This window comes from Drosophila hydei, unplaced genomic scaffold, assembly GCF_003285905.1.
Source record: "Drosophila hydei strain 15085-1641.00,03,60 unplaced genomic scaffold, DhydRS2 tig00000383-arrow-arrow-pilon, whole genome shotgun sequence".
Lineage (NCBI taxonomy): Eukaryota > Metazoa > Arthropoda > Insecta > Diptera > Drosophilidae > Drosophila > Drosophila hydei.
Genome location: NW_022045721.1, coordinates 251,554 through 274,023, shown reverse-complemented (window position 1 = coordinate 274,023; position 22,470 = coordinate 251,554). Strand labels below are relative to the sequence as shown.

At 36.7% G+C, this 22,470-nt stretch overlaps 1 protein-coding gene across 1 annotated transcript in view; it reads right to left on the bottom strand.

Annotated features, from left to right (window-relative positions):
- Positions 1-22,470, bottom strand: part of LOC111595984 (midnolin homolog) — a 33,352-nt gene that overhangs the window by 1,688 nt on the left and 9,194 nt on the right. Inside the window, exons 2-3 of the mRNA XM_023309970.2 lie at positions 13,678-13,765; positions 46-2,013 (exon numbers count right to left, since the gene is read on the bottom strand). Of these exons, the coding sequence (XP_023165738.2) occupies positions 46-2,013; positions 13,678-13,765 (2,056 nt within the window). The remainder of the gene's footprint in view (positions 1-45; positions 2,014-13,677; positions 13,766-22,470) is intronic.

Sequence of the window (22,470 nt, the reverse complement as noted above, 5' to 3'; positions counted from 1 at the left end):
ATGTTTAATTTTCGCACTTTCTTCTTTCTCAAATTTTCTACTTACCAGTTTGTTACGCAAGCCATGTTGTAGTACGCCAGGTGTTGCTGTTGATTCTGCTGCTGTTATAGCTGCTACGCTTTTACTATTGGATGTATTTGGAAAGCTGTTGCTGCTACTGCTGGATGGTGCCTCAAAGCTTATGCGTGCGCCACGACTGTATTGGGGCGTGGCACTTAACAGATCGTTAAGTATATGTATGACCGTTGATATATCACGCTTGGGCCGGCCAAAACGATCCTGCAGCGCCGGATTTAGTGTGCCCGAAAATGTGCCCGAGTAAATGCCCTTACCGTGATTTTTCATCGATTCAATGACAGCGCCGGAGCCACTTTTACGTGGTGCCTCCTCGCCGCCGCCAATGCCGCCACCAACGTCCATGCTACCACCGCCAGACAAGTCTATCTTATTGGTAAAAACTTCTTTGGAAAGCTTGCGCAATGTCTGAGTTAGATTACGCGATGCCTCGGCTAAATTTCGGGTATCAGATAAAGCCAGGCCGGCATCATCAAGCTCAGCGGTGGTGCTTGTGCTGGTGGCGCCAGCCACAGCTTCTGCTGTTGCTCCACTTTTCACCTCTTGGGGCTTAAGCCCTTCTGCTACAGCAGCAGCTGCAACTGCGGCGTGATGATAATGATGATGGTGATGGTGATGGTGATGGTGGTGCCGATGCTTGGAACGTGTGACGGTAATCGGATTATTGACTGTCTTATGTAGCGAATTGTCCACAATACTGCCAGGACCGAAACCGAAGCCGGGGCCAACAGACGCTCGGTTGCCAGTTACAATATTGGGATTTGTTAACGTTGTTAAAGCAGTTTCTGCTACTGCTGCTGATGTTGTTGATGTTGGTGGTGCTGCCGTTGTTGTATCTACTGGCGCTGGTGCAGGTGTTGGCAGGCGCGTGCATAAGCATGAGGTGAGCTTGGCGGCTATCGGATCCTGCTGGCAGCCATCGCTTATACAGCTAACAGAAGATGCACTAGAGTAACTGGAGCTAGCGCTAGTGCTGGCGCTAGAGCTGGAGCTCGAACTAGCGCTAGAGCTAGCGCTAGAGCTAGAGCTAGAGCTAGAGCTACAGCTAGAACTGGAGCTGGCAACGCCACTGGAACTGGCACTAACTGACCCTTGGGAAATGTGTATGTTCTTGATAGCTGTCGTTTTGATGGGAGACGAGACGAGATTTGAAAGCGACTTAATTGGCGATTGTTCCAGTAAAGGTTTTGAATGTGCCGATGAACCTGCTGCTGCTGTTGCTGCTGATGGTTGCCTGGATGCCTGGTTAGCCGCAGCGGCAGCGGCCGCAGCTGCCGCCCGCGGAGCAATACTCTTCACAATATTCTGCAGACTCGCATAGTCTCGTTTGCTAAGGAATGAACTGAGATCGGAGGACTTAATGGCTTGTTGTCCATGCCCATGTCCCGAACCTCCACCGGTTATGGTGCTGCTACCTCCGCCGTTACTGGAACGCTCCAAGTCGAGCTTTCGTGTTGGGGCGCCAGCGCTGGCAGCGGCCATCGCCGAGGCATTGTGATGGTGATGATGATGATGATGGTGATAGCTATGGCTGTGCTGCAGACTCGGATGCTGGTGGCTATGCACATGACCATTGCCAATGCGTCCGCTAGCCAATCGCTGGCTGGAGGAACGGGTCCGCGTATGTGACGAATGGGAGACACGACTTCCATCAGGATAGCTGCAGTTTATGGTTCTGCTAGGCGCTGAAGAGGAAGAACCACTGCTGGCACTGTTTTTGCCGCTGCCGGAGCTACTGCCGCTCGACACAGGTGGCAGGGCAGCCGTTGCGGCCGTACCGCCAGGATTAACGGTGCTCAATTGCAGCTGAATAAGCATCATATGATCTCCCAGACGCATGCTAAGATTCAATGGAGTCTTGCCACTGAGAAAATCATTAACCTGAGAGTCGTTGAGCGATTCCAGCGCTTGCATCACTGTATTCTCTGGACGCTGTGCCTGTAGAAAAAAAGAGACAAAGCGTAAGAACAAATATTAGAATTGGATATTCAACAATACAACGACCCTAAAAATGTGTACTTTCTTCAATATTTTCTGTCAATCACAAGCTTTAATTAATCTATAGCTTAATATCTATCAGCGAATAATCGATATAAATATATTGATTTATGATAATCTGTCCAGTTGTCCAACTGTGCACAAGGTATATTTATAAGGAATATAGGGCATGTTTATCCACTCCCAGGCTATCTGCTGTTGGTCGTGATTTAATGCTACGATGAAAGCAAGAATATTGAAACTACATGATGTAATGTATGTATGTATTGAAGGGTATATATATATTTCATATACTCAAGCACACGAACACACACATACCCATACACACACAACAACAAGAACAAAGTAAGTCAGCTCTGTAATTTATTTTCATTCTCTCTCTCGCTTTTTGTCTCTCCTTTTTAACAAATTACACTGGTTTACACCTAGACTTGTCTTCATTAAGTGAGCCACAAAAAAAATATTTTTTTAATTAAAAAGAGCAAAGATTTCGACATTAGCATATTCAGCTTGTTTCTCGCGTTTCAGTTTAGTAAATAAGGATGTTTGCAAAATAAACTCGTTTTGTATGGAATTGATAAGATTGTTTTTGCACGCTTGATAAAGCCTTATGCACACGTTTATTTGTAATTTTTACTGATCGACTTAACACTCTGAAAAAAATCAAACTAGGAAAGACAATAATAACAACAAAATAAGCATTACTACAAGACCGTATTATAATAGTAATTATAATTTCAAATTTGAAGTCTTTTTATACCCTGATACTATTGAAAATGAAAAATGGTCGATACACACTATTGGAAATATTAAAAAAAAAAAACGAAGATAGGACTGGGATCAGGGTATATCCAATTGAAGAGGAGTTGAGTTTTCTGGTACACCATATTTTTGGGCTGAATTATCAACTATGTAGCAGCGGCAGGGACTAAAGTATATACAGTGGTTCACAGCTTATTTCAACCAGCACCTTAAAAAAAGTTTGTTGGGCTATAAAATCTAAACTATTGAGGGTATCCCGAAAATTTAAATGTAGGTTGTTAGTGTGATGCTTAAACTAATAAAAAATCAATTCATTTATTTTTTAAATATTTTTTCAATATTTAATAATGTTTAAAAACTAAAAAATGAGACCAAAACAGTTCCACAGCTTATTTCAACCACAAACTTTGCAGCTGATGAAAGATCCGTTATTTTGCAATGCAACGGTAGATTCTTGTTCTATGCTTTATTCACTGTTTTCGCAGTGTGATAAAATAAATTTTTGCAGAATTTTGAAAGCTCAACTTTCAGAAAAGTGAATTTAGCAACATGGGACCACGCACACCTATTGAGCAGCGGGAACTCGTTCTCAAACACTATAAAAATGGTCATTCCCGTAGAAAAATTGCTGAGATGGTTGGATTTAGTGATTCTACAGTTCAAAGCATCATATACCGGTTTGTCCGTGAAAATAGAACCCACGATAAAGGCAGAAATGCTCCAAACAAAATTTTTAATCCCACGGACGAGCGCTATATTGTGAGAAAAATCCGGGATAACCCAAGGATATCGGCTCGACAAGTAGCCAATGATGTTAAGGAGGAGTTGGGCAAGTCATGCCACCCAGAAACTATTCGCCGTGTGCTTCGGGAACATGACTTTAATGGCAGAGTACCACGCAAGAAGCCTTTTATAAGCGACAAAAACAAGAAGTGTCGCTTAAAATTTGCCCAGGAGCACTTGCACAAGGACATTGGATTCTGGAATACTGTTTTATTTTGCGATGAGTCCAAATTTAATTTGTTTGGGTCGGATGGGCCCTCATATGTGTGGCGTAAGCCTAACACAGAGCTTGACGCAAAACATTTGAGGGCTACAGTAAAGCATGGCGGAGGCAGCCTTATGGTTTGGGCCTGTATGTCAGCAGCCGGCGTTGGGAACTTAGAGTTCATTGAGACTACGATGGATAAAGGCAAATATCTTGATATTTTGAAGTCCAATTTAATTCAAAGTGCTCAGAAACTGGGCATAAAGGAGGACTTCAGATTTTATCAAGATAATGACCCGAAACACACTGCGGGAATTGTCCAGACTTGGTTGATCTGGAAATGTCCGCACGTTATGAAACCACCAGCCCAGTCACCAGATTTAAATGTAATCGAGAATTTGTGGTCGATTTTGGAAAAAAACATTCGCAAACACAATATATCCAACAAATCGGACCTAAAAGCTGCATTGGTTGAAGAATGGGAAAAAATTACTCCAGAAGTCACCAAAAAGTTGGTTGAATCTATCCCAAAAAGACTTAAAATAATAGTTAACCAAAAGGGTGGTCACACTAAGTATTAATTTCTTATTATTTTATGTTATTTTAGTGTTATATAATGTTATTTCATAAGTGGTTGAAATAAGCTGTGGAACTGTTTTGGTCTCATTTTTTAGTTTTTAAACATTATTAAATATTGAAAAAATATTTAAAAAATAAATGAATTGATTTTATATTAGTTTAAACATCACACTAACAACCTGCATTTAAATTTTCGGGATACCCCCAATAGTTTAGATTTTATAGCCCAACAAACTTTTTTTAAGGTGCTGGTTGAAATAAGCTGTGAACCACTGTATATTCTTAATCAGGACGACAAGCCGAGTCGATTGAGCCCTGTCCGTCTGGCTGTCCGTCCGTCTGTCCGTATGTGTGAACGCGTGGATCTCAGCATATATAAGAGCTAGAGACTTGAAATTTTTTTGTAGGTTCGTGTATAGCACGCGCAGGTCGAGTTTGTTTCAAATATTCGAGAACTATTCGCATTTAATTGTAATCGAATAAAAATTGTATTGAAATGCAGTAAATAAATTATATCTCGAACGTCTTAAGAAATTTTGTATTTAGTTTTATGTATATTTTATGCAATTTTGATTTTTGTTGGATTTTGGACATCGGCTCCAAATTCCCCCAAATTCTTAAAATTTAAGTTTAGTTGGAACTAGGGCCACTATGTGAAGGCGTTTGCATCTCAACCAAGCCAATAGGATATGTAGATCATATGCTGAAAATTTCATTAAAATCCATTAAGTAAAACAGAAGTTATTAAACAAAACGTTTGGCCAATGTACAAAAGCACATGTCAGCAGCGCCACGCGCACGCATTTTTCCTATGCGTGTGCACACATACATTCAAATGCGTGTATTCTTTTCTATTCCAAGAATTGAAATTGCGCTTGAATTGTGCTGAATTATGAGCTGCTACTTATGTTCAAATTTGCAACGGTTCGTGTAAGAAGGGCAGTGGCTGCGTTGGTAGAGGCGGCGCTCGTATGCAGCTCGGCCCGGGGTTCGAGACCAGTGGAGATGAAATGTTTTTTATTGTTTTATTTTTTGTTAGTTATGAAGTGGCGGTGTTGGTAGAGTTGGTGCACGTTGCGCAAATAATCCTGATTCGAAATCTGGTCTCGCAATGTCGATTTTTATTTGTTTTCTTTTTTTTTTAATATTCGATACAAACTACGGAAAATTTAAAAAAAAACTCAGAGGACTGGGATCAGGGTATCTCCTAGTCGGGCACCCCGACTGGAGCTTTCTTACTTGTTTTTTTTTTGTTTTGAATACTCGATACGGGAAATATTAAAAAACTCAGAGGACTGGGATCAGGGTATCTCCTAGTCGAGCACCCCGACTAGAGCTTTCTTACTTGTTTAATTATGAAGTGGCGGTGTTGTTAGAGGTGATGCGCATTGCGTAAAAATTGTGAGTTCGAATCTTGGAGTCGTAATGTAGATTTTTATTCGTTTTTTTTTTTTGTATACTCGATACAAGCTACGGGAAATATTAAAAAACTCAGATAGGACTGGGATAAGGGTATCTGCTAGTCGGGCCTCCCGACTACAGCAGTTTTACGTGTTCTATGGTTTTTTATCGTTTATTCTGGCTTGTCAAAGCGCTGAAGAGTTGGCAACACTGGTTGTTGTCTGTATGTGTGTGTTGTTAATTGGTGATAAAACAACACGTATTTGTTGTTAGATTTTTCTATAGATTGCTGACCATGAAAATGTTTTTAATGATAAACTTAAAAAAAAAGTAAAAACTGCATGTGTCCATTGGCCCACAGTTTTGTGGTTAAGCGCGAGCTCAAAAGTATTTTAGCATTTGAAAGCCATTAGAATCCACCAACCAACGCCATGACGCACTGATAACAACTGCCTACTCTGTCCACTCTAGAGCTTCAAACAATAAGCAACAAAAATGCTCCATTTGGCGGTGCCTGACTAGGAGATACACTGAAACCGGACTGATCTACATTTTTAAATATTTTTCACGTTAAAAAAATATAAAAGAAACTGACATTATAGCCCCAGGACTTACACTAACACCTCCTACGCAGCACGCATGTATCGCATCTACCAACATTGCCTACCGCCTGTTACATACATTTTCACACAACCGTTATACCCGGATTTCCCATATAAAAACACAACCAGAACAAAGGAGACGGCAGCTGGCGCCACTGCTTGTTTGCCTCCGTTATCTAAGCAGCGGCGCTGACGTTGCTGTCGACGTAGCTTTGCACTTGCACGAACAGTTTGAAAGCTACTGACCGGCAAGCGCTGAAGCGGCTACGTAGCCGGTTGTTTTATAATAGTCCAAAATAGTCCGTGAATGGTTACGAAACTAAGATTTTATGCTGATGGAGTGGCCAGCTCAAAGTCTCGAACTCAATCCGATTAAGAACCTGTGGTCAATCGTGAAGCGCGCATCATCAATCAATGCCATCCAACCTAGACGATCTTTGGAAGCGTCTAGAACTGAAGTGGAACCGAGTTCCAAAGGAAACCATAGAGAAGTTGGTCGAGAGTATGCCAAACTGAATAAAAAATGTAATAGCTAATAAGGGCCTGTGGACAAAATATTGATTTAGAATCATATTTAATTTTGTTCACTGAAGGTGCAAAATTGTACACATGCGTTTTGTTTCAGTTTTCTTTGTTTGAATATTTTACTGATTAACTTTTGTTTTTGTTATATACGGCAATTTGTTAAAAATTAAATACATATTATTGGAAAAAAAAGTTTTTTTGATTTGCTTCATTCGTTTAGAAATTATCGACTCACAAAGTTTAAAGTGTCAACTATGGAAACACTTTTTCTCCCTACTGTATATGCCATTTTTAGAAGAATGACAACAAAACCTTTCCAAGTATTCCAATGAATAAGCCAAGAGAATACAAAGTTGATTAAACAATCACAGCGAAATAAGTTGAAAATTACCTTGCATTTAAATGTCCATTCGCCGCCCGGCTCGAACTTAGAGACTTACGAGCGTCGTATCTACCAACGCAAGAAGTTGCAAATTTGAAGTTATTCTTCAAATAGAGAATACACGCATTTGAATGTATGTGTGCACACGTATAGGAAAAATGCGTGCGCGTGGTGCTGCTGACATGTAGTTTTGCAAATTGTCCAAACGTTTTGTTTAATAATTTCTGTTTTACTTAATGAATTTTAATGAAATTTTCATCATAAGATCTACATATTCTATTGGCTTGCTTGAGATGCAAACGCCTTCACATAATGGCCGTTTCCAACTGAACTTAAATTTTAAGAATTTGAGAAAAATTGGAGCCAGTATCCAAAATCCAACAAAAACCAAATTGCCAAAAACCAAATACAAAATTTGGAGGCTCTAGCTCTTCATTGCGTTCACACATACGGACAAGCGGACGGACAGACAGACGGACAGGCCTCAATCGACTCGGCTTGTCGTTGGGATCAGGGTATAAAAATGATGTGTTAATGATGAAACATGATATCCAGTCATCATATCATAATGTCATCAATTTGTCAATATAACATATTTCATATAAATTGCTTAACACAGATATACGCACATACACTCATACACATTCGCACAGGTGGGAAGAGCATAAGTAATGCCATTTGTGAAATGCTTGAAAGCGCAATATAAATTTTAACATATCAAATTAATTTTACATAGCCTTTTTACACTAATTGTTATTGATAAGGTCTTTAAGATTAGAGTAACTATTATGAACGTACTGCTAATGTACACCGCATATTGACGCTTTATAGAAATGATTTGTGATCTAATCAGTGTACGTATAAATATAGTATATTCACTTCCTAAATGTTATGTTTATCTTTTGCAATTCAGGGCATGACATGTGGCGGACTTTCTTGCATTCACGTAAATTTTGTATACCTAAATACATACTTTTGTTATGCATTTTTTTGTCTAACATTACAAATAATACATAAAGTCGCTTGATCACACCGTAGTCGTCTTCTCTCATTTTATTTTTTTCTTTTTATTGACACCCCGTTCATTCTCCCCGTTTTATTCTCCCTTCAGGTCCCATCACCATCATCATCATAATCATCTGCAGCAGGATCATTAACAGCAGTTTTATTATTATTATAATTAAATTTAATCCTGTATTTGCGCTCTTTTCGGGCTTTTGCCCTTTTCTGTTGTTATGCAAAATGCAATAAAATAATTTCCATAAATCTATACGACCAAACAGATGAAACACACAGTATAACATCATAAAATTCAACAAATTCTAATAAATAGATAATTCATTTAACAAGTGATCCTACCATATAATGCTATGACACAATTACACCTCCCCTTTCCCTCTTTTCCGCCTACATAAGCGTGCGGGAGCAGCGTCCCCATTGCTGCTTTAAGTTCTGATTCTACTGTTTTTGCTGTTGCCCCTGTCGCTGATGTTGATTTGCCAAAAAAAAGCCAAAACAAAAATGATGACAAATCAAAGGCGCTGACGACATATTGAGATTAGATATTTGGTTAGCTGGACTTTTAGTTCCGTTACAATTTAATTAGCAGAACATTTTAATTCTATACGTCTCGTATTGTGTTCTGTTTATGCAATACTCAATACTAAACTAATTATCATGTTATCATTCTATTATGGTGATTATTTGCTAAGAATTATAGAATCTTGCAGAAGGATTTTGTAAAAAAAAGTAAGTAATTGCAACGGGTGGAAGCATCATTGTGTACATACACACTCAATTAAATAAATACTAATATTCTATATATTTTGAGCTTACATATAAATTAATACTTTTTTTACTAAGTGCTTGTACAACATTAACAAATAATTATTACTTTTAATAGCGGCAGCAACATTTTCAGTTTCAGTTTTGCGGCCGACGCATCGCACAGTGGTGCCGTTGCTCATAATTTTGGAACCGTGATTGGTTCATATTTTCCAAATTTTAATAGCAAATGAAAGTGAATTGGTGGTTAAATAACATAGAACCTATTTTTTAGGTTGTAAAGAATTTATTATTTTTTGTTGAGTGTTGAAAAAGCTATTTAAATATAGAAGTTTGCTAAAAATAATGATAATTCTAACTTAATCAGAGGAAACATATTTTCACGTTTTAAACAATAATATTTTTAAAATTGTTTTATGGAATTCTTGCAATTCAACAGGAAAATAGATCGGATTTTTTTTTTCTATTAATGTATCTCAACTTTAAATGCTTATATTTACACTTTACTTTTAATCTAAATTTCGGATTCTGGCTCTCTGATTCAGATTCAGATTCTATAATTAATTTTTCCAATAACTTTATCAAAATTGTTGAATTTTGCCACGTTTGGGCGGCAGAAGCCCTACTGTGGGTCGGTCGCCGTCGACGTCGTCGCATATTACTTCACATACTGAATGCAATGGGCTACCAGATAAATTGAAACAATATGCTTATATTGTTCCAAGCAAATGAATTTATGTAGTATATGGAAATGATAGCCATCTATGTTTATATAAGAGGGCTGAATCAAGTGCTCTTTCAATTTACCTTAGACCGTTATAATCTCTTCTGATTACCACCTCACATTAAGAAAAAAAAGAAAGAATGAAATTGACAATGAACAAGCTTTAACAAGCTGTAGACTGCTGACCCATAGTTTTCACCTTGTCTCGTGTTATGAATCATTCTATCAACAAATCAAATCAATCCATCAACTTGTCATTGGTTAACACACATTTCAACGGTCATAATGGGGGAATGGATGGGGTGCGGTTATTTATAAGGAACATCGCCTTCGACGATTGACCAAAATATCGGACTACCGTTCGTTAATTGAATTATTTTTATAACCTGAACCCTTTGAAACTGGGAAATCAGAGTTTAATGGTATTGTGCAAATGTATGTAAAAGGCAGAAGGAGATGTGGCAGATCCCAAAAAGTACAAATATTCTTTATCAGGACGACAAAGCGAGTCGATGGAGCCCTGTCCGTCCGGCCGTATGTGTGAACGCGTCGATCTCAGCAGCTATAAGAGCTAGAGAAATTTATTTGTAGGTCCGTGTACAGGATGCGCATATCGTTTGTTTCATATATTTGGTAACTATTCCCATTTAATTGCTATCGAATAAAATTGAAACGATCGTTAATAAATTATATCTCGTACGTCTTCAGAGCTAGAGCCTCCAAATTTTATATTTAGTTTTATTTATATTTTATGCAGTTTTGATTCTTAAAATCAAAGTTCATTTGGAAATAGGGCCATTATTTGAAGGCGTTTGCATCTCTACCAAGTCAATAGAATATATATGCTGAAAATTTCATTAAAACCCATTAAGTAAAACCGATGTTATTTAACAAAACCAAATTGCCAAAGTCAAATTGCAAAAGCACATGTCAGCAGCGCCACGCGCACGCATTTTTCCTATACGTATGCAAGCACACATTCAAATGCGTGTATTCTTTTCTATTCGAAGAATCGAAATTGCGATTGAATACTGCTTGAATTATCAGCTGCTACTTTAGTTCAAATTTGCAACTCTTCTCAAAAAAGGTGCAGTGGCTGCGTTGGTAGAGGCGGTGCTCGTAAGCAGTTAGTCCCTGTGTTCGACCCCGGCGGCGATGGAATATTTTTTATTGATTTATACAAGTATGAAGTGGCGATACTCGAAACAAACTATGGAAAATATTAAAAAACGTAGATAGGAGTGGCATCAGGGTATCTCCTAGTCGGGCACTCCAACTAGAGCTTTCTTATTTGTTTGAAGATCAAGTAGACGACAATGTTGATGATGGTATCGTTGTGTCAATTTTTATTTGTTTTACAAACTACGGAAAAATTAAAAAAAAGCCCAGATAGGACTGGGATAGATCAGGGTATCTCCTAGTCGGCCACCCCGAATAGAGCTTTCTTACTTGTTTTTTGTTCATGTTGTTGTTCTTAACCAACCTTGTGAAAGAGCCGAATCGCGCAATGTCAAACAATGACTCAGCGCACGAAAACTTCACATCAGATCAACAAAGTCAAGTTTCAAGATTAAGTAAATGTTTTAGTAAAATTATTCAATATATATATAACTCTGTATACACTGTTCTTATCTTAAAATAGAAAACACATTATGCTAACTTTATTATGAACTCCTGTAGTCTTTAATACATGCTGGAAGCGATGTCTCATGAAATGGTGGACTTTATTAAGTTTTGAACAAGGATATTTTGCCCCTTTTCTAGAAAAGCAGCTTTTTTCGTTTTCTACCTCTTTTCTTTGGGTATGCCCATACATGATCAGATCGGGAAGATCTGAAGAGCCAAGTTCGTACAATAATCTCCTTAAGCTTTGAGCATTGTCTTGATAGAATTTAAAATTTGTGTTAAACAAGCCACATTTTTTCGCACTTCTCTTTAAATTCATGATTACAATGTGAGGCATTCATTATGTCCTCTATATATGCCAGTTCTACAACTCCTCGGCCAGATATGGATCCCATAGCATAGCTAAAATCTCTCAAAATGATGATTCTGCTTTCCAAGATTGTTAATGCTTTCCGCCATAATCTGGATGGAGCATTAATACTGTAAAGAATTACTATTGTTTTGTCGCAAAATATAACGTTTCCTCAATATTTCGCCGGCTGAACAATCATGTTTACAGCAAAATTGAAGCTTTTTCTACATTTACCAATAAAAGCAGTGGTTTCCAGCGTGCAACTGACACACCTTAGTCACATTCTTCCTTCGCAAGTGTCCGTACTAATAATTGCGGATTTGTGCCCTTTTCTTCAGTGTATATGTTTACAGTTTCTTTCTAGATATATAAATATGTTTGAGTGAAGTGAAATAGTATATTAGTCCATCTTGATGTGGGTCCGTCAGCCTGTCCGTATAAATACAAAACATTTCGCCACTATGCATTCAAAACTATATACACCACAGAGTTCTATATCTTCTAAAGTCTAAGAGCTACAAACATTTGAATTAATGTTTACTATCTCTCAATGCACAAAAAACTAACGTATCTTTGGAGGAGAAGAGTATCGAAAAAATCCTAAAATTTCCAGTTTTGGAGCCTAAGCTGCGAACAATTTACAGTTATGTTACTGTAAATTCCTTCTATATATTTTTCTTCTATATTTTTTAGGTGCCGACGTTTAGAACCTGAATGAGTATTGGCTTTTTTATTTCATTACCATTACATTTAGGCTTTTATTAAATTTTAATTTTTTACCTATTTTATTACACAAGAACAATTTTTTGCTCATTTGATGTTTGCTGTTCTTTGCTACTTTTGCTGCGACATTTATGAAACTGGTTAGCGGTTAACTCCGCTCCGCAAAATTAGCCCTGTCTGTCCGCCTACCTGTCTGCCTGTCCGTATGAACGCAGCGATCTCGTAAGCCACAAAAACTGGACTTGAAACTTTATATGTGCTATTTGTATTATATACTTTAATACATTAAAGTATCGTATCAGGGTATCTCCCAGTGGATCATTCTCAACATGAATTCTTTTTGTTGTTACTCGATTGGACATGGCAATCAATTATTGCTCCAAACAACCTCAACTTTCCCTCTCGCTCCTTCACACTATGCTTTTAGAAACCTTTGTTTATAGAATATTTACTGTTAATAAAATCATGTTTTTGAAGTTTGTCATCAAAGACATTTTCGACTTCCCGTTTTTCTCCACTCCCTCTATCTTTCTCACTTGTTAAGTATGTTTATATAAGTTTGTGTATGCATGTACCTGTGCATGAGAAAGTTTTGGTTGCCTTTAAATTTAAGCAATGCCATAAATTCATGGGGAGCTCTTAATAAGGATACAGGTAATTAAGTGGGCACCCAGGTAGGTAAGTGTAAGGGAATAATTGGAAACAATTATTTTCGATTTGATATTTAATATATTTAAATTAGGATTTCCTCGTTGCTTGCTTATAGTAAATCAAAAAATATTGCTAGCCCATGAAGGTATAAAAAAGTAAATTGAGCTTTTCGATTTCAAATCAATTAATTCAATTTGAATAATTCATTGATAGTTATTGATACATAGTTAGAAAGTTATGATTTTTGCTGTGGATAATTTAAATTATAAATTATATTATAAAGAACGGAAAATTACATTTTATTCCGTATTGCATACCGTATTGAACTGCATTACGTCTTAAATGTTAATTTGACATATGATAAATATATATAAACACTTGCAAATGCAGAAAACACATTCACATTGTATACATTTTTATATACAATATAATATTTTTATTTCTCAAAATATTTATTTTTGTGTGTTTTTGTATTACGGGTTAATAGCATTCGTTGTCACTTACCAGCAAACCAGTTTCGACGTTTGGTATTAAAATTATCTTGGAGCCGTCCATTAAGTTATGACCTCTAAGCGTTCCCTCTTGTAGTTCTCTGTAATTAATAGATCAGAAATCGATGGCATTATTATCATTAGTATTTCTAAATTTGAAGGCAAACGCTCACATAATACACTGTCATTAAAAAATGCGTACAATGAGTACACAATAAATCATGATTTGAGCTGTTAAACCATCTATATAAACAGTGTTGTTATAATATAATATGTTTTCATTAATAAACACAGACATTAACTTTTTTAAATTGTACAAACATTTCTTTACAATTAGAATAGATTGTACATTTGTATGAATATGAATACCCTGCAATATTGTTAAGAGGATACATTTATTTGATTGAAATTTTTTTAACAGACCGACGAAGGCATATGAATTATTATAAATTTATAGGAATATTTATACTTAAAATCTTGCTAAAATCTTCCTGCTCAAAATCTCATTTCCCACAGCACAGGTTATCTGGTATAAAATATGGAATATACATATATGCTGGCGTTAAGCCAATCCGCTATCAACAAGTGAGAAAGCTCTAGTTGGTGTAAAAAAAAAAACAAATAAGAACTGACATTACGACACCAAGATTCAAACATCCATTGTCTACGCAACATGCAACAACTCTACCAACACCGCCACTTCATAATTTCTTTTACAAGAAGTTGCAAATTTGAAGTAGTAGCTGATAATTCAAGCACAATCTTGATTATATATCGCCGCCTGTTAGTTAAAAGCTTAATAATTCGATTGGGAAACGTTTCATTGTGAACTAAGCTCCTCAATATTTTAATTACGTTAGTGGACTCTTTTTAAAAATTGCTTACAAATAAATTAATTAAGTAAATTATACAGTTTTAAAGTTAGAAACCCAAAATTTAATATATAAATTACTGCTGACCTCCTCAATTGATGTATCACAATATAGTGGGTTTGTGCAAATGTATGTACAAGCAGAAGGAGGCGCGGCAGACCCCATAAAGTAAATATATTCTTGATCAGGACGACAAGCCGATTCGATTTAGCACTGTCCGTCTGTCTGACTGACCGTTTGTCTGTATGTGTGAACGCGTCGATCTCAGCTTCTATAAAAGCTAGACTTGAAATTTGAATGTAATGGAAATTGAAATTTTTTGTAGGTCCGCGTATAGCACGCGCAGATCGAGATTGTTTCAAATATTCGATAACTATTCGCATTTAATAGTTATCGAATAAAAACGTGATTGCAATGCAGTTAAATTATATCTTGGACTTCTGAAGAGCTAGAGCCTCAAAATTTTATATTTAGATTTATGTATATTTTATGCAATTTTAATTTTTGTTGGATTTTGACTTCCTGTTCCAAATTTCCCCAAATTCTTTAAATTTAAGTTCAGTTGGAAACAGGGCCATTGTGTGTGTGTCGGTCCATCCACACGGCCGTATCCCTATCACAAACCATAAAAGCTAGAGACTTGAAATAAATGTGTACTCTTGTATATAATACGCTATCTTATCCCATTTCGATAACTCATCCCATTTCCTTATTAAAAAAAATTGATAATTTGACTTAGTTTTTGAAGATGGTTGTGTAATGCATACGCAGATTTTTTATAGGTTGGATTTTGATTACCTCCCTCTAAAAATTTTTGCCTTGACATATACACACATTGTCACGAAGAATCGTAAGCTGATTAGAAAATCGTCTCTTCGTAGGGTTCAGGGTATTTCTTAGTCGAGAACTGTTGAGAAGAGAACTCTGACTTGTTTTCGGCTGCCTTTATTGTGCGGACAAGCTAAAAGTCAAAAGTTAAGCATAGCTGACATTTTTCTGTTCTGTTAAATACAAAAACAGCACCTAGAAGAGCAACAAAACAATCGTGCTGTTTCCTTACTTATATTGACTGACGAAACGAGCAAACGATCAATAACTAACAAACAAACAAAGAAACAAGTATGAAAACTCTAATGGGGGTGTCCGAATAGGAAATGCCCTAAAGCCCGCTCGATCTTGGCTTATATAGCATAAAAAAATGAGAAAAAAAAATTGGCATTAGGACACCAGGAATCAAACCAACATCTCCAATCAATCAAATCAACATCGCTGTGTGCGGTAATATTTAATTTAATTTTTGTTTGTAAATTCCAAATCCCTAGCACCAAAGGTGTTCAAAACTTATCAGAATTTATACAAAGCACTATGTGGTCAGAACACGCCTCTAGAGGGTGTATACATATCAATTTTTTATCTGTAGGAGATCTTAACAGTAACACCCATTCCAATTTGTGAGTCTCTAGCTTTAACAAGTAAGAAAGCTCTAGTCGGGGTGCCCGACTATGAGATACTCTGAACCCAGTCCTCTTTGAGTTTTTAATATTTTCCGTAGTTTGTACAAAGTATTCCAAAAAAACAAATAAACGAAATTACGAGACCAGGATTCGAGCCTAGATTGTGTGCGCAACGTGCACCAACTCTACTAACACCACCACTTCATAATTTAAAAAAATAAAAAAAAAAAACAATAAAAAATATCCCATTGCCGTGAGCTTTGAACCCAGGCATTAACCGCTTACGAGCGCAGCTACTGCACCTCTTGCAAGAGTTGCAAATTTGAACTAAAGTAGTGGCTGATAATTCAAGCAGTATTCAATCGCAATTTCGATTCTTCGAATAGAAAAGAATACACGCATTTGAATGTGTGCGTGCACACGTATAGGAAAAATGCGTACGCGTGGCGCTGCTGACATGTGCTTTTGCAATTTGGCCAAACGATTTGTTTAATAACTTCTGTTTTACTTAATGGATTTTAATGAAATTTTCAGCATATGATCTACATATCCTATTGGCGTGGTTGAGATGCAAACGCCTTGTTCCAAGTGAACTTAAGTTTTAAGAATTTGGGGAAATTTGGAGGCGGTATCCAAAATCCAACAAAAATAAGAATTACATAAAATATACATAAATACAAAATTGGGAGGCTCTAGCTCTTAAGACGTTCGAGATTTAATTTATTTACTGCATTTCAATAATTCTTTATTCGATAACAATTAAATGCGAATAGTTACCGAATATTTGAAACAAACTTGACCTGCACGTGATATACGCGGACCTACAAAAATTTCAAGTCTCTAGCTCTTATAGATACGGACAGACGGACGCACAACCAGACGAACAGACAGGCGGACAGGGCTCAAACCACTTGTCTTGTCGCCCTGATCACGCCTCCTTCTGCCTGTTACATACATTTGCACAAAACCATTATACCCTGATTTCCCATTTTCAATGGGATCAGGGTATAAAAAATAAAACTGACTATAGGACTCCAAGACTTGAATAAACGTCTCCTACGCAACGCGTACACATGCCACGAATGCACCAAAAATATATATACCTTCTGGGGTCTGTCATGCCTGTTTTTTAAACCCTGAATTCCCGTTTTCAATAGGTTCAGGGTGTAAAAAAGTTGATAACGAGCGGCGCTTCTAGCAGCACCGACAATTCCGTTTGAACGCCAAGTTGTAAATCTAAATAAGTGAAATAGTGTATTTTAGCATGGAAAAGAATGCTTATTGTAATGTAATGTAATGCATTGTAAAGTATGTGTGTATAGGAAAAATGTATACTGTTAGCTAACTTCAAAGACGTAAAGAGATATTATTTAATAACATTGAAACGGGAATAGTTATCAATTATTTAAAACAAGGGGAAATAGTGGCCCGCTCCATTACTGGAATCAGAGGTAGCTTGCTTAATAAGGCCCTTTGCGCCTACAATCGTTTTGGAACTCCGAAGCTCAAATGGGAAGATGAGTCAATTTAATAAAGCCCAAAGCGCTTGCGAAGCATTGCTTTACGGCCGTACCGCAATCATTGCGTGCTACTTTTATACAAGCTACTCATACTATGTTTTATTATATATAGCTGTGAACAAATGAATAAAAAAAAATTACACACAAACATATATACATACACACACATATATACAACATAAACACAAACACAATGGAACGTATTCATTTTCATTCATTTCTGCTTACGTAAATTGCTAACGTCATGCAGCATGTTGCACAACATTGATTAGACACAAGCCTTCGGTGCGTAGAGAAAGAGACAGAGCTTATACATATGCAACGCTAAATGTCACGCTACGTAAGCATAAAGTAATGACTACAGACAGCAGTGGCCTCTCCGGCATAGCAACAAAACATATCACGCACACATATCCAGAAACATATGCAGGCATACATATGTATGTATATACACAAGCAACATATCAGTACCAGTTGCCAAAACTCACCACACATGACAGCAAAATAGCATGGTGAACAAAGCAGCAACAGACTTGAAAGTAGACCTCGGAGCCCTCGGCTTAAGATGTAATAAAGTTAATTAAGCTATAAGGCAACATAGGTACATATGTATGCTTGCATATATGAATGTATATACACACAGGTTGATATTGAACGTATAAGGTGTAGCGGCTGCCGAATGTCTAGTGTGCGCATCGGCTGTCTGGGATGATGTCTGTATTAGCGTCGCGTCGTTGCTTTTACGCAATAGGCAGACGATGCTGATGTCTAACAGACGAAGGCCAAACGTGACTGGTAACCAGGCCCTGACGCTGCCGCTGAACACCGAGAGACATACGAAATAACCGCCACACCGGTGGGACACATGTCTGACCCCATAAAATTCATATGTTCCTGATCAGGACGACGAGTTGTGTAAATTTAGCCTTGCCCGCCTGTCTGCCTGTTCGTCTGTCCGTTTGTATGGCCATATAAATCTCAGTACCTACAAGAGCAAACTTTAAATTTTTTATTGTTTCGTTTATGGGATGTGCAGAGCAAAATGTTTCAAATAATCGATACATTTCCAGCTATTGAATTATATCTCGTTTATCTTTGGAGCTAGAGTCTAAAATTTTTGCATGTGGTTCATCGGATATATTATACAATGGTTCATCGTATATATTATACAATTTTGAGTTTTGTTATATTTGGACACTCCCATTTCATTAAAATGAAGTTCAGTTAAAAATATGCCCATTATTTTAAAGCTTATATTTTTACTAAGCTGACAAATATTCCAATAAATATGTAGATCATGTGCTGAACATTTTATTGAAATCCGTTAAATAACAGAAATTATTAAGGAAAACTTTTGGCTAATTGGTACAAGCACGTGGTCAGCAGCATCAAGTGTAAGCATTTTTCTTGTACATTGAAATGCGTAAATTTTTGTCTTTTCTAAAAATCACAAATGTGATTGAATTGTGCTTGAAATAGAGGTGGTGCACTGGAACTTCTTTATTTTAAACATGTTTTTATATTATATTTCCTATTATAAATGAAAAATGAAATCAGGGTATAACGGTTAAAATGTTGCAGATTTTTCAAATCGAAAAATTTTATATTTTATATATATATAAATATATGTATAATTGAATACTTGGGAAAATGAATGAGAAATTCCACCACCAGGCAACACTTTAAGAAGCAACCACCAAAATCCAGCCCCGTTGCCAGCTTTCCATGTGGGTCGATGCCACGCCCCATTCCACCTCACATTGGCCCGACTCAGCTTCGCTGGCGTGGCTAGCAAAGCAATACTACAAAAGGAATCCACTGGCGTCTGTCTCTGAGTAGCGGCAACCAACGTACAGCTGACTGACTGTCCAATGCAAAGGCAACTGTACCTATTGCTCCAGACCAACAGATACGCAAAAGTACAATGCAAATGTCTCAGGCGGGGTTTAAGCGTTTCCATTGGTTAAAGCAAAATACTCTTAACTACTAAATCCAACAAAAATTGAAATATGTTTTCTGTTAAAATGTATACAATTTGTTAAAAATCCATTTGAGCTCTTTTCAATTCAATTAATTTAAGTTTTTAATTAAGTTTTCATATAGTTATGTAAGGAAATGTTTTAAAATATTTTATATTTAAAAATATAAAATACTTCAAAATTAATTTTCATAATTAAAAAAGTGGGCTGTACTTATAGGCTTTAATTTAAAAAAATTGTTGAGCACCTTTTCTTTTAGATGGCTTTTCTCTCTAGCTTTTGGGGCTTACGAGACCGCTGCATTCATACGAACTAACAGGCACTCACTTACATATGTCCCTGACTAGAGCGACTCGCCGTCCTGATCAAGAATATAAATATTTGGGATCTGCCACACCTCGTTCTAACTCTTACATGCATTCACAACACCATTTTGCCAAAATTCTTATTTTCAATGGGTTCAAGGTTATAAACATCACGAAATATTATTTTTTCTTTCTAAACAGTTTTTTGTTTTGATATTTCCATTTAACTTTAAATTAAAGTTATCAGTTTATATACTAATCATTTTATATGAAAAAATCAGTGTTTAGTATTATTTATGTAAGGCTGCAAAGCGATTTTGAACTCACCAGTTTAAAATAGAATTATTAATTATTGATTTATTAACTGGATGAAAAGTCAAGCCAAATAATAGCCGTAAAAGGCCACATAGTATCGTATCAGTCGGTGCTTTTAATAGCAATCAGAATTTTGTTCGAACAGCTAAACAAATATAAGAATTGCCACACTGCACACACACACTCTCTCTCTCTCTCTCTCTTTATGTCGTTCTCTTCCCCATTCGTTATAGTTTGTGTTTGTCACGAGTTTTTCGATTGCATAATCAATTTGGAACTCGATTTATTGAGCTTTGAGCTATATATATATATATATATATATATATATATATATATATATATATATAATATATATATAAATATGTCACAGCAACCAATATAAACACTCCGTACCACCTACCGCGTGACCTTGCTATTGTCCCGATACCTTCTCAGCCGCATTGACCCCTTCGCCTAAGCTCGCAATCAGTCAAAACTTCTACACGGAAGTATCAAGCTAATAATTCCAATTTGTTTTCTAATCTGGTTTATTGTTGCGAAGAATTCAATTAGAATCATTTTGTTGGTTTTTTCGTTTCATTTCCACTTTTGTTTTCTTTTTTCGTTTTCGGTTTTTATCACCGCACGTGTGAGGCGGCGTAAGCTACAAATTTTGGAAAACAAACACACCCGCAAGTGTATAGACAACTTAACAACTTAACAGCGGCTATAGCAACAGATAAAGATACAACTGACAAAATACAAATATTTTGCATATATTTCACTCGAAACGTCTTCATGATACACTGTATTGATAGATAATCGAATAGATACATACAGTATATACATACAGTATGAACATACATATGTATATATGCCTATAGATACTTGCCTAAAGATACTTACACACGGACATACTTGTGGTTGAGTTGTTGGGCGTGCGTGTACATTTATGACTACGTAATTGCCTACACATTATGGATACTACAGATACACATACCCACACACACACACAAGAACACCATTAAATAGCCATCACCAATGGTAATGAAAACTGATTTAAACTGAACCCTGCCTTGATTACAGCACCCAAACGCTCATAAAAAATTTCACGAAAGCTAATGCAAGCAATAGTATATAGTAGCTATAAAGAAAGATAGCCCAGCAGCCCACAATCAGCACCAGCAACCAACAGCCTCCATCAGCCCCGCAGTGCGCATTCAGGGGAGAACCATTTCTCACAGAGTAGGTGATGTGGGAGTCTGAAATACAGATTTGATGGCTCGCTTAGGGGTTGGGTTTAGGAGATGGTTGGCTATGCTTTTAACTGGAGTGACTCCCAGCAACAGCGTAGACAACACACAGACGCTGTTGTTGAATGACTTTTATTAATTTCTGGCACAAAAATCTGCAGGCACTAACTTCAACCATTTGGTCGACTTTTTAGAGTTTCACTGAAATGCCATGAATGTATATACACACATATACAAATGTATATTTGTGTGTATATGATTTAGTTAAAGAGATCGCCCAACGGCAGTTGTCCAACTACCTGGCCAACACCCAATGTAAAAAAAAAGGTTATCTAGAGCCACCCCCGTGAAAATCGATGAATGCTGAACATTTCTTCTCGTTAAAGATGTTATTGTTACTGTTGTCCGTATGAAAAATAGCTAAAACATGTAGAAAACATAGAAACATAGAAAAATGCGTGCGCTTGGCGCTGCTGCCATGTTCTTTTGCAAATTAGCCAAACGTTTTGTTTAATAACTTCTGTTTTACTTAATGGATTTTAATGAAATTTTCAGAACATAATCTACATATTCTATTGGCTAGGTACAGATTCAAACGCCTGCAAATAATGAAACTATTTCCAAGTGAACTTAAATTTAAAGTATTTGGGGAATTTTTGAGCGGGTATCCAAAATCCAACAAAAATCAAAATTGTATAAAATATACATAATATACATACATAAAACTAAATGCAAATTTTAGAGGCTCTAGCTCGTAAGACGTACGAGATATAATTTATTAACTGCATTTCGATCTTGTTTTTATTCGATAACAATTAAATGGGAATAGTTATCGAATATATGAAACAAACTTGATATGCGCGTGCTATACACGGACCTATAAAATTCAAGTCTCTGACTCCTATAGATGCTGAGATCGACTCCTTTTGCCTGTTACATACATTTGTACAAAACCATTATACCCTGATTTCCCATTTTCAATGGGATCAGGGTATAAAAAGACCGACATCAAGACAATTGGCCACCTGGACTCGAAGACCCGGTCAAGAATATATATACTTAAGGAGGTCTGCCACGCCTCCTTCTATCTGTTACACACATTTGAACTAAACCATTATACTCTGATTTC